This window comes from Lipophrys pholis (assembly GCF_963383615.2).
Source record: "Lipophrys pholis genome assembly, chromosome: 5".
NCBI lineage: Eukaryota > Metazoa > Chordata > Actinopteri > Blenniiformes > Blenniidae > Lipophrys > Lipophrys pholis.
Window position 1 is genome coordinate 27,078,638 of NC_137628.1, and position 13,127 is coordinate 27,091,764.

At 39.4% G+C, this 13,127-nt stretch overlaps 1 protein-coding gene across 1 annotated transcript in view; it reads left to right on the forward strand.

Moving 5' to 3' along the window:
* Positions 1 to 6,476, forward strand: part of dchs2 (dachsous cadherin-related 2) — a gene marked incomplete at its 5' end in the record, with an annotated part of 29,617 nt that extends 23,141 nt beyond the window's left edge. Inside the window, 4 exons of the mRNA XM_080464466.1 lie at positions 301 to 431; positions 520 to 806; positions 1,557 to 1,698; positions 2,993 to 6,476. Of these exons, the coding sequence (XP_080320592.1) occupies positions 301 to 431; positions 520 to 806; positions 1,557 to 1,698; positions 2,993 to 5,598 (3,166 nt within the window). The 3' untranslated portion in view covers positions 5,599 to 6,476. The remainder of the gene's footprint in view (positions 1 to 300; positions 432 to 519; positions 807 to 1,556; positions 1,699 to 2,992) is intronic.
* Between the last annotated feature and the right edge of the window lie 6,651 nt (positions 6,477 to 13,127).

The window sequence follows — 13,127 nt, forward strand, 5'->3', positions numbered from 1 at the left end:
TTACTATACTATTCATTAAGAAACTAACAATCTCACTCAGTTTCAACTACAGTATATACATTTGATCAGTTCATGAGCCTGGTCACTGTGCATTAGAAATATATAGCTATCCTAATGAGTTCGGAAAACTATAGAATTTTTCTCCAAGTGCATGATTACCGAATGTACTGAAAAATGACAAATTCTTACATTTGCTCAGCTTTTTGGCACAATCTTTGTTTTGTACGCTTAACCCCATGCATGATACATGTAATGTCATAAATAGATCATGGTTTTTGATATGTTTTTTCTACATTACAGATTGGTACTGCAAGCAACAGACAAGGGGAAACCTCAGCTGAGCAGCACCACCATCATTAGAGTCCAAGTGGTGGATGTCAATGACAACAGTCCTGCGATCCCGCCCATGGAGCCAGTGTTCATAGCCGAGAGTAATGCTCTCCACACAGCCATTTGTTAAAGCAAAGGAATGAAAGCTTAGAGAAGTTTAAGTGACCGTCTCTGCTTGTCTCTGCTCAGATCTGCCTGCAGGTTACATGGTGACCCAGGTGACTGCAAACGACGTTGACCTGAGCTCGACCATCACCTACAGCTTTTTGGACAACAGTAGCACCAATGACCCCTTTGCTATCGACCGATATACCGGCGTCATCACCCTGACTCGAGCCCTGGACTACGAGGAGCAGACCGAATACACTCTGATGGTCTGGGCATCTGATTCCCTGCACCAGACCACAGGAGAGGTCAAAGTTCACGTGGTGGATGTCAATGACAATGCTCCCATCTTCACCCAGGTCTCCTACCAGGTATTAAGCAATTATTAGTGATACAGTAAAAGATTTTGTGACAAATGATGCATGAAGTTGTGACTCCTTCACACTGGATTTGCTTATAATAGCTGCTAACTCTAGGCTCGACCAGATTGCTCATTGTTGAGAGTCACTCAAATACACTGTGTGAAATGTGTAAAATAAGAACTGTGTTATCCAAAATATCTGGTCTTTAAAGTCAGTATGAGCCTGACCTGAAGAAAAGGATTGTACGTCTTCCATGGTACACATGATCTTTCATTTTGACTATGTTGGCACTGTCAAGCTCCCATTTTTCAAGCTTGATATATTTTACAAGCCTCAAAACCAATCTCAGATTACCCTCATGAAACATTTAGTCTAGATTTGGAGTTTTCTAGTGCGTCAGCAGTCGTTTTATATACTGAATATAGTCCTCAAGAAAATAAACACAATTGAACTTTTAGTGACAGTATTCAGAAACCTTTTCATTCTTGACAGTAAGTTACTAACAGTCACTGATTTTAAAAATCAAAAGCTTTGCACCAATTTTGATAATATAGACTATTTCATGTATTTTCATGTAATGTCTCACACGGAAGTTCAAAAGTTAAAGCATTAATAGATGATTTATTGACATTTGACTACATCTCGGCTCAATTATAAGTACTATGTTGAGTATGTCATGTTTACATGACTGTAGTGGAAATGTTATATAGTCGCTTCATATGATATTTCTAATTGTACCTTTATTATTTTTTCTCGAAGGCGGAGTTGTCAGAGCAGGTCTCAGCTGACACGCTGGTTCTGTCGGTTTTGGCTACGGACAGGGACTCGGGACAAAACGGCAAGATCAGCTACAGACTACTTTCTTCTCCTCTACAAGGCTTTTATATCCAACCAGACAATGGTGAGAACCCTTTAACTAACCGTCATGGAAACGCATGCATGTGTGTGTATCACTTGGTGGTCTGATATTCATCTTCAATTCCCGTCATTTGGTCCTATAAAGTCAGTTTTTCTGAAATGGTTGAAGAAGCTTGGACCGCTTTTGTCTTTTGAGGGTTTCTGCGAGTGACTTTTATAGAGGGCAATTAAAACATAGTAAGCTTTAGTGCTTCAGAGGAGCCATCCTTTTGCAATTTATCTTACTCTCAACTCCCCCCCAAAAAATACTTGTTGCAGTGTAGGGACCGAACTCCTCAACTTTAATTAGTCTTTGTCGTTCAAAAAGGATTCATCAGTTTCAATCGTATTTGAAAACCCAGATTAAACTTTTTAAAAATACAGTTGCACCATTTGGCAATCAATAACACAAATAGAAATGTTCTTCAACATTGACTAAAGCTCTTCTCTCAACAATTGCAAAATGTGATATGGTGCCTCTTTGTTTTCCATCCTTGCGGGTTTCACAAACAGCGGTTTAGTGCTGCTGTCGAGCTGAGCCTCAGAATGAGTACACTCATCCGGTTGATAGAGGCAATGAAGTGGAATAATAAATTGGATGGGCAAACACTTTGTAGCCATCCAACAGGAAAATTGCTCTTTCACTTTGCACATGGTGTTCATTTAAGAATTGTCACACAGCGTCTTGTGACCACAGCAATTCACATTTAACCATCAGTATATTGTCACACAAACAAAGAGATAGTTTATTGCTCATATTCTTCAGGGAAACAAGTTCAGAAACTGTTTTCTCAACCACTTACAACGTATTTACTTTCCTGATAATGTAGAATATTGTCAGTTTTCCTTTTTGTATTTTCAGTCTATTCTCAGTCTTAAAAATATGCATAATTCAAGTATATATATTTAAGCTTTAAGAAACTTGAAATGTTAAAGATAATGTACAGGATATGGTGTTCTTAACGCTGGGAACTAATAATCAAATAGCTAGTTAAACACAATAGTTAGTTTTCCAAAGTTGAAGTCTGCGTTTATGTACAAATTAAAACCCAGTTTAAATTTTTTTTTTTTAAAAATCATTTATTTTGAGGCTGTAAAACTATACCGTTGTAAACGGCACACATGCTGTGTGCGAATGGAAGATTTGGCATTGTCGTCATAACTAAAGCTGACAGGACTCAACAAGCAAACACTCCTTTCACGTTACCCTTCAGTGGAGCCACTTTTGATGTGGAAATGCTCTTTCGAAAAACTTCAAAGGGAAACCTTTTTTTCATGAACATATTTATGTCTTACAGGGTCTGTTTTCACTAACAAGCCCTTGAAGGCCATCACAAACAGCAACCTGATCCATCTTCTGGTTGAAGCAAGAGATGGAGGCGACCCTGTCCACTCGACCGTCAGCTCCATAGATGTTCTGGTACTGGACGCCAATGACCACGAGCCTTTGTTTCATCAGGACATTTACACACTGACCGTCCCGGAGGACACAGCCTCGGACACCACCCTACTGACACTTTCTGCAGATGACAAAGACTGGAGTCCGGAAAATACCTACCTGGACTATAGTATCACCGGGGGAAATGAAGAGAGGAGATTTTGTCTAGAAGTGAAAATGATTCAAGTGGAGAATCAGATCCAAAATGTTGGAAAGCTTGTTCTGTGTAACTCTTTAGACCATGAGGCTACTGAGAGCTACTCACTAACTGTGAGTGTGTCTGATCGAGGAACACCTCCACTGAATAGCTCTGCTGTTGTCATGGTGACTGTGACGGACTGCAATGACAACACCCCTGTTTTCTCCAGTAGTGAGTACCATGCACAGGTCAGTGAAAACAGCCAGATCGGCACCAGACTGGTTCAGGTCAGTGCTCAGGATCCTGACTTGGGAACCAATGGCTTATTGCGATATGACATTATTTCTGGGAACAGTAAAGGTCACCTCAAGCTTGACCCTCAGTCTGGCCTTTTGGTTGTCAACCATTCACTTGACTATGAGGAGGACCTAAAATACATCCTCACAATTCGAGCTGCCGATGGCGGTGAATCAGCTGAGCAACGTAATGTGGCGTTTAGCATGGTCTTCATCACAGTGCTGGATGAGAATGACAACAGTCCGTACTTCATGTTCCCAACAGTTAATTGTTCAGTGCCAGAGAATCTCCCAGCATTTACTCATACATGCTCTGTCCATGCCATTGACAATGACTTGGGCACCTATGGACAGCTCACCTATTCTATTTTGTCGTCCTGTTTCATGGACTATGGCAGTGGGAGCCCAGACAGGAAGGAGGCTTTCGCCATTGACCCTCATACAGGGGACATTCACACCAGGCAAACCTTTGATTACGAAAGAGAGAGTGAGTACTGCTTTGTCGTCGAGGCCAAGGACAAAGGCGACAAAGCAGCAACAGTAAGGGTGCAGGTAACCATCAAGGGGGTGGACGAGTTCAGTCCTGTCTTCACCCAGAAGCAGTACAACTTCCTTCTGCCGGAAAATGTCAAACCGGGAGAGGCGGTCGGCTATGTGATGGCGATGGACCACGATGGAGGAGTGGACGGGCTGGTGGAGTACTCTCTTGTAAATTCGTCACCATTTTTCTCAATCAACAGAACAATTGGTGCAATTTTTGTGTCAGGTCCCGTGTATCGCAGAAGAGGAAGCCATGCAGATGAGGACATGGTGAAACTTGTTGTGTCTGCAGGTAGCCCCAGATTGGGCTCCAGAACCACACATTGCCTTGTTTTTGTCAATATCTCCAGTTCAGCAGAAGCACTTACCGGCGTTCCCCTTGATGCACACATGCTTAGTTTAAGTGTCTCACTCTTCATGTTCATTTTTGTCCTCTCAATTTTTGTGGGCTTGGTTCTCAGGTTCAAGATGAAAGAGGCCACCATCAGAAAGGCCGCTACCATCGCTGCACACTTTCACAATGGCTCTGGCCCACTCGGTCGATCCAGTAGCCAAACATCAAGTGTCATGTCTCTGCCGGAGATTGCCCGGCCCAGCATCTTGTTGACCACACGGGACATCTCAAAACCATACAATCCGTCAAACTCCAGTGGTCGAGGATCAGCGGAAGGTGAGACAGCTGAGGACCAAGAAATCAAGTGGATCAATGAGTACCCCTGCCGTAAAACAGAAGAATCTGATAAAAAGGCCATTGAAATCACGCAGACTGCTGTACCTGGAGATAATATTTCCTGCCAATCTATTGATGTGGGGCCTGAGCACATTTTATCAGTCACTAAATGTTTGATCTCAGGAATGGCCAGCACGGAGAGCCTCCACCACTTCAAAGAGGAGGGAGGAGGTGAAGGATTACTTCCTGCAATACTTAGGGTGAGAGATTTAGAGGAAAACATGGCGACTAAAGGGTTTGCACCCCTTGCTGACGCTCAAGCCTCTGCAGACTCTCTCTCCTCCCTGATGTGTCTAGATGAGCAGTTCCAAGGCAGCTACACCTGGGATTACCTTTTGGACTGGGAGCCGCGCTATCAGACTTTGGCTTCTGTATTCACGGATATCGGGATGCTTCCTGATGAGGATCTTCAAGGAGGTCATGAGGACTTGGCAGCAGAGTCAAGCAGCCTCATGTACCCTCCACCTCTTATTACAGGAGTAGCTCAGCGGGGCATTAGGACTGTTCCTCCACGTAAGCCGGGACGTGTGCCAAGCCTGACCAGGAAACCCTCTTACCGCAAATACACTTATTCCCCGTTGGCCAGAAACACAGGACTTACTCCTTCAGCCATGACACCTTCTTTTTCCCCGTCACTGTCTTCACTCACCATTAGAACCCCCAGTGCCTCACCAGTTGTCTCAGACACTGGGGTGGGGGGCATCAGACTTGACTCGGGGCCTCTCACTGCAAGTCTTTTAGAGGCAGAAATTCAAGTTTAGACTTTGAAGGCCATCAATAATGACTACGCTGTTTGGTTTTAGATGTGTTAATTGACTTATTTATATTCAAGGTCTGTTTTCAATCAATGCCTTTATACCTATATACTTTATTGGTATCAGACTCATTGGTTTCATGAATTTAGTCTCAAGAGAACCTATGCAGTCATTCTTCTTCTTATCATGTAGTCATTTTATCTCTTATGTTGAGAGTCAAAAATATCCAAACTAATATATGGAGAAGTAGAAACCTGTGATGCACTATATTTTTATAATGCAACTTATCAGAGCATATGTTCCAAGTGTTTTAGTAAAGACGTTTATATATTCAGAAACTGGAACACTTTGTCAAAGGAAGTGGTTGTAACATATAAATTGAAATTTTTCATGGTTTGTTCAACGTTGACATCCAGACAAAAGGGAACATTGGGGCTTTGCCTTTCCTCCTGGAATCCTTTTGAAAGTAAGATTTCAAACCCACTCCTCTTCTTTAATTCAGTCCGAACATAAAATGTCAATGGAGTCAGATGGGGAACAGAACTTGTATTGTTTTTTTTAATGTTTTTTTGTTCTTCATTTAATATTATTTTAGGCTTTTTATCAGCCGAAAAAAAAAAAAAAGGTCACCCAACATCAAAAGACACTATAAGGGAGACTTCACTTACATTAATTTTGTGCAGATTCATAAGGTGGGATTTTATTGTCTTCCTGTTTCTGTTTATAAACTAAATCCAGATACTGACTTTTTCTCATTATTTTCCTTTGGTGGTTTCTGTGTGAGCTGATTATATACTTTGGACACTGTTAATAAAGAGCACTTTATGTACAATTTCCTGAGAAATGTATGACTATAAACTACAATAAATTTGCAAAATATTTGCAATAAAAGAAGCTCTGTTCTGTATTTTCTATGTATGTTGAATAATGCAGTGCAGGCTGTTCTTAGGCATGATTTATATGCTTGGGCTGGTGCGAGTATATTTATATATTGTATATTTGTGCATTTAAAGGCAGATTTTTTTTTGTTTGAATGATAATATGTAAGGTAACAATAATGAAGACTTTATTTTTTTGTCATCGGGGCAATAATTCAACATAAGAGACGCTTTTATAATAAAAACCAGAAACAATCATTATGTGCATTCACTCAGAGCTATGAGTTTATATTTCTAATGAAACAGAGCATTCAAAGTTTAGTATAATCTATAGGCATGCAATGTAAAAAAAGAAAGATATAAATTATCCTAACCCAAACTGATTTCTTGTATTATTGAGTTTAAATCTTCTCTTCATAAATCTCTTGAGTTGTGGAACTTCCTCATTTGACTTCAAATGAAGCGATAAGTGGATTCATTTTGTGAGGATCCATGTTGATGAACATCTGAAAGTAGCGTCACTTTCTTCTGCGGTGGTTACGTTGCAGCATTCATTTTAACAAAATGTGATCAGAGAAAATGTATTGTATGCTCATGTACTCTGTTGATGTTTGATAATGTTTATGGAACTTCATTTCATTGTAAAACATAATCAAAATCAACATAATGACGTAATCCTGAAAAGAGACACTCTTTTCTATTGATTTATTTTGACAAAAATATGAATAACTGCTGTAGTTGTAACTTGGCTGTGACTAAATTTCTGACCAACCCATTTTTTTCCCACCATTCACCCTCCTCTTAAATACCAGTAGAAACTACTCAACATTTTAAGTGAAGTTAGGCCAATAATTCTGGGAACTTACTTGTTAAATGATGGTAAGTCACATTAAAAATTTGCCATGTTGCACTTTGGCAGAATTTTTTGTTAGTGATAGTTAATTTTTTGTGACCTTTCAATGTGTATTGCCCTGTATTCCCTGTTTAACTGCAACACTTTAACACAAATCTGGCCATGATGAGGTTACGGCTAGAATAGATGAAGTGTTTGCAGCGTTGCTTTGTCATCACTTCCATCTATATAAATGCCAGACAAACCACTTAGTTTGGCTTTGAAACGATGCAGTACTGGTGGGCTTAGTCCTTAGGTTGGTTACAGTGATGAAATCAGTTCCTGAGTTACCACAAAGCTCTGAGGCAGCCACATTTTGATTATGTTTAAATGTTAAAGAAATCACTGACATGAAATTAAAAAAATAAAATAAAATTGAGGTGATTTAAAATTGGAAGTTAAGTTTACCTGTTGTATGCCTTAAGAAACTAAACTGTTTCCTTGGCGACATTACTTCAAAATAAGAAATTCGAATTACATTATTTTCCCTCAATATTTTACATTTTTCCTTCAATGAGAATTTCTATTCTTATAGAAAAGTAAAGATATAGAAAGTGGTTCAACGCGGCTCCACTCAGTCTGCTCTTAATCCGAATGAGCTTCCCTCTGGGAACATTAGAGCTGAGGGGCTAAAATCTTTAGCTGATAGTTTCAAAAAGACAATAAACAATGAGGTCCTGACAAGTGTGCCGTGTGTGCAGCCACTGATCGCCATTCAATTATTTATTGATTTGGTTCAATCTGGCCTCAGCACTCCGGAGGGTTTTGACAAGTGCCGAACTCTTCTGTATTTGTGATTTCAGCGCCTCCTCAGCCTCTGATTGCTGGTGAAGGAAGAGATCACTCATCATATCAGGTGATCAGTCCAAACAAGCTTCTGCGTCTCAGCTCATAGTTGAACGGTCGTCACAACCTCCATGCAGACCTGTTCAGAGGGTCATTAGCACTTCTGTCAGGTTTGTACATTTAGTAAGAAAGGTCAGGAAGTCTTTCATAAAATCTGATTCTTCAGCACATTCGCAGTGAGTTAGTGTTGGCGAATTAGTACAACATAGAAATATGACTAGTTACTCAACCTTTTTTTTTTTTTTAAGTAAGTTACTTAACTAGTTATTTGGAGACAAAAATATTTTGAGAAGTTACTTGTGTATTAATTTTAATTATTGATAAGTTCTGATATATTCACTTTTAGTGCTTTTGTATATCTTAATAGTGTTTGTACTTTACTACTGTGGCTCATTAACTGAACTGTCAGTACTTTGCGGGTCGGTTTATTGACCGATTCACTCGTTAATTCTCCTGAAGTTCCATGAGTTAGTTAGCAATCATGATAATGCACACAAATGATTTTGGTCTGTTTGAGTTCATCTGACTTTTCATCAAATCTAGTATTTGTGTGCCAGTTTTGCACTCCACCTCCCACTCGTCCCAACCAGGATGGTAAAACAGGTTGGTTTTTTTGTTTTTGTTTTTTAAATGTTTCTTTGAAAAACATGTTGTCATTTTGTGGGAACTTCCGATCTGACATCTGTTCTCTCTGTGAGCATAGCAGTGTAACACATTATGCCGCACTATAGTGTACACAGTGACATTCAGCTTACTTTTTACTTTTAGCTTTTATTTGAAAACAGTACACCTTTATGAATGCATGAAACTGATGTTTGATCACCCTAACAGTAATGTTACTTAAGAGTTTTGAATACTTCTCTGGCAGGTTAACATAAGGGGAATTGGGGAATTTTAGAACAAAAGTAATGAGTAACAAGCTTTAGAAATTGTATTAATACAGTTAATAGTTAATCTTCCATTACAGTCAAAAGTAGTGGCATTAGAGAAATGTACTTTCTTGAGACAATTTTTCATCCTGCTCTCTAGTGCAAACAATAAATCACATAATATACTGTAACATCCAACAGTATCCTTCTGGTTTCCCCACTAAAATAGCGTAGATATAGAAAAATATTCGCTATTACTAATCACATTCAGACTAAAGGAGGGTCTCTGGTAACACACACCTCTTCCTTCTATCTCCTTCTACATCTTCGTTCACTTGTATGTATGTATGTATGTATGTATGTATGTATGTATGTATGTATGTATGTATGTATGTATGTATGTATGTATGTATGTATTTTCAACAGTGTGGACATCAGTGCACTGGCCCACTTGCACCCTGCAAATATCCCTGCAGCTTTGATTCTCTCTGCATCTGTATCCCGTCAGCTACATCAAAGATCAATGGTCAGATCAAATCATCAGATTGGTAAGTCCTTCAAAAATAGATTAAAGAGCAGAATACATGACTCTCTGTGGAAGCTGTTCCTCGTGTGCAAAAATAGCTCTTCTTGTGCCAACAACCTAAATTAAGAGCATATTCTGATCTCAAACAGAAAATATAAGCATTAGGTGAACTATGGATCACATGTAGGTTCAGCTATGTTTAAACGCACGCACGCACGCACGCACGCACGCACGCACACAGACATATTAATTTATTACTACTGTATTGTGGTATTGAGATCATCCATATGTACTCGTCTCTCGCATGTGCAAGACGCACTAACAAACCAGGTCACTTAAGGCAAATGATGTCCTACATTCATCATTGTCATCTGTGTTAGATCACCAGGTCTGATATCATTCCCCTGGAAGCGGGATTTCCTGCACAAACAAAGACAAGAAAAAATAACCTCTGATTGTCCGGTGTGATAATCAATTGGAAAAAGTGGCACTGTGAGGAATAAAAAACAGCTGTATCATCATCTCATATTTATCTCCACTTGTATTCAGTAACGATATATACTGCCCTCAGAGGAAGTCCTGCATTGTGGTTTCTAGTTAGTATAACATAGTGCTTGAAGCTGAATGACGCACTTAAGAAATGCAGGTGGCATACAACTGGTGGGGAAACGTTGGAGGATTGAGAAAATGTATTCAAGGCAACAGCTGTTGTGATTCCTAATGCTTTCATATCAAGTCCTACAGGCCTTTTCCTGCTCTTGACCAAAAGTATGCGTCAATGGCCATGTGACAACATACATGCCAGGAGACATTTCTTTATGTTGATGTTTTTGCCTTGCATGTACAGTTGTTTACATAAACTAAAAAGTTTGACATACATAAAATTAAAATATAAGTAAATGAAATTACAGCAACGGACTGTAGTTTTTAGGATTTCGTGCCAAAGACACATTGGGTTGTCAGGAGATTTTAAGAAAGAGAGAGAGAGAGAGAGAGAGAGAGAGAGAGAGAGAGAGAGAAACTTGTTTATGTCATGCAGATTTGTAGCATGAGATATTCATTACAACTTCCACCTGCTGCAAGTAAAAGCTATAATAGGAGCACACAGAAAGCCTTCTGAAGTTCTCTGACATGCAAGATGGATGACAGATTATGAGCTGAACTCAGACTGGAAAATGAAAACAATAACCACAGTCTCCAGAGTGCAAAAGTGGCAGTGACAGTTTCACACACAAAAAAACCTTGCTGTGTTGACTTGAACGATTACTACCTACACAATTATAAGGAAGAAAGTGTGAACATAATGATATCTGATACTTGCTTGACAAAAGCATTAAATCCATCAGAAACTATGTAAAAGGTACATTTGTCATGTTAAAATATGCACTTTTGCATTAGATCTGTCCATGTCTGGAGTTGTGAAGGAAGGGCAAGTCTACGGGGACCTGCTGTGCTGACCCCTGTAAAAGATAGCTTATGGGTGTACGTCCAACTGAATGTCAACTGTAAGCAGACTGGTGACAATGCTGACAGATGCCAATGAGTTTGATATTCAGCTGAAACAGTCTGGTGATGAATTAACCCGACAAAAAAGTTCAACATGAGTCTGTGTCTGCAGCAGTCTAATGATCCCGCAAAGCATCGGCGAGCGCAACGGTCCACACTCCTGGCAGATGAAATAACCTCCAGCTGAACACAAATGAACCGGATTTGAAAAGCTCACCATAAACTCAGCTATCAAAGCAATCAATGCCAAGCCTGTGATACTGCATCACCGCTTACATCACCTAAACTGTCTGTCTATAATTAAAACACGTGAATTATTCTACATTCATTTCACAAAGTCCCCACAGTGATTTAGCACTCTAGTGGTAAATTAAAAGTAATTGAATGCAGATGTATTATGACTTCAAATGTTGTCGTGTTTAAAAACTCATTTTCCCAAAAAATACAAAGCTTTTACCCATGTTTTTCATTGGTGTGTAACACTCTTACAGCTTCCTGCTATCAAACTTCATATATTCTTTAGCTCACTGAACATAATGCCTTCCATATACAGCATAGTGCGAGGAATTATAGAGGAGCTTCAAAGTGCAGATGTTCAGGTATCCGCTGGAATACCAACATATCTCATAAGGTGAGAAAGTCCCAGCAGCGACTTTACTTTGTCAAAAAGCTGAAGCCTTTATTGCTCCGTTATTGAGAACCTCTATATGTCTGCATTGTGTGCTTCTCCAGCTATACTAGAACAAGAAAAACATACAAAACAACATAAGGAGACAACTCATTGACCTAAAAAGGTCAAAAGGTCAGCTGATTTTAAAGGACCCGCCCCACCCCCCTCTCCCCTGGGACATTAAATATTCTTGCTGACAGTGGGTATAGACTTTTCAGACCCACCACTTCTAGCCACAAAATCTGAGGTTATAGACCCCCAGTCCCTTGTACTATTTATGTATTCTTTATATATTCTGTATGACATTTTTACTGTCAAATGATGACTCACTGGTACTTAAAACAATGATAACATAATCGATTCGATTCGATTCGATTCGATTCGGTTCGGTTCGGTTCGGTTCGACTGACAAAAACACATATGCCTCCATTCATTTACTTTTATGGACTTTTGAAATTTAATTTTAATTGGTGTTGTAGTGAATTTACTGAAACAGTTGAAATGAATCCAAGTTTAGAAAATTAGTTATATAATTTGCAAACACTACCTCACTACCACGAAGCACAACTCGTAACATACAATAGCACTTTTTAAAACCTTCATTCTTTGGTCAGCACTGGTGATCTGTTTATCTATTACTATTGGTATTAGTACTGGTATCAGCATTGATTACATTGGGATGATGTTTTGCAGTAAAACACTGATCACAAACAGCTTCAAAAGCTCCTCCGTGTTCTATCTGTAAGATATTCAACACATAGAGTTTGTCATGGTTAGAATATGCGCTTTATGTGTCCTTTTCCTCTGGAGCAGACTTCAGATCTGTTTATATTTTGTTAAACGGATTGTGACAAATATAAAAATTCCCATGCCCATGAATCACCACTGCCCCCTTTGACTTCAGCCATTCAACATATGTGCAGCATAAAGATATTTTTCCATAAATCTGTGAATTCATCTGAGCTGCGCTGCTGAAAGCTTGTTTAAACATTGTCACACTCAGAGCATGCGATATGCTTCGTTTGCAGGTTGGAAACAATCCAAGCCTCTTTAGATTTCCTTTCTCTTCTACCCTTCTTTTCGAGCCCAAAACAAAAAGGGGGGAACATTTGACAGCAGAAACAAGAAACATAAACCAACGCAACTTATTCAAAATGAGGACCAAGTTTATTATTTATTTATAATACGGCCGTTCTCCCGCGGAGCGTTCTAATCTCAACAAAGGGAGAACAATGCAATTTACATGAAGGATTGATGACAGAGTGGATAAACTGCGCAGTGTGACCACAGCTCACCTCTGTCTTTATCAGAAACATGTGTTTCTGGGCTTTTCAGATGTTTGACATCG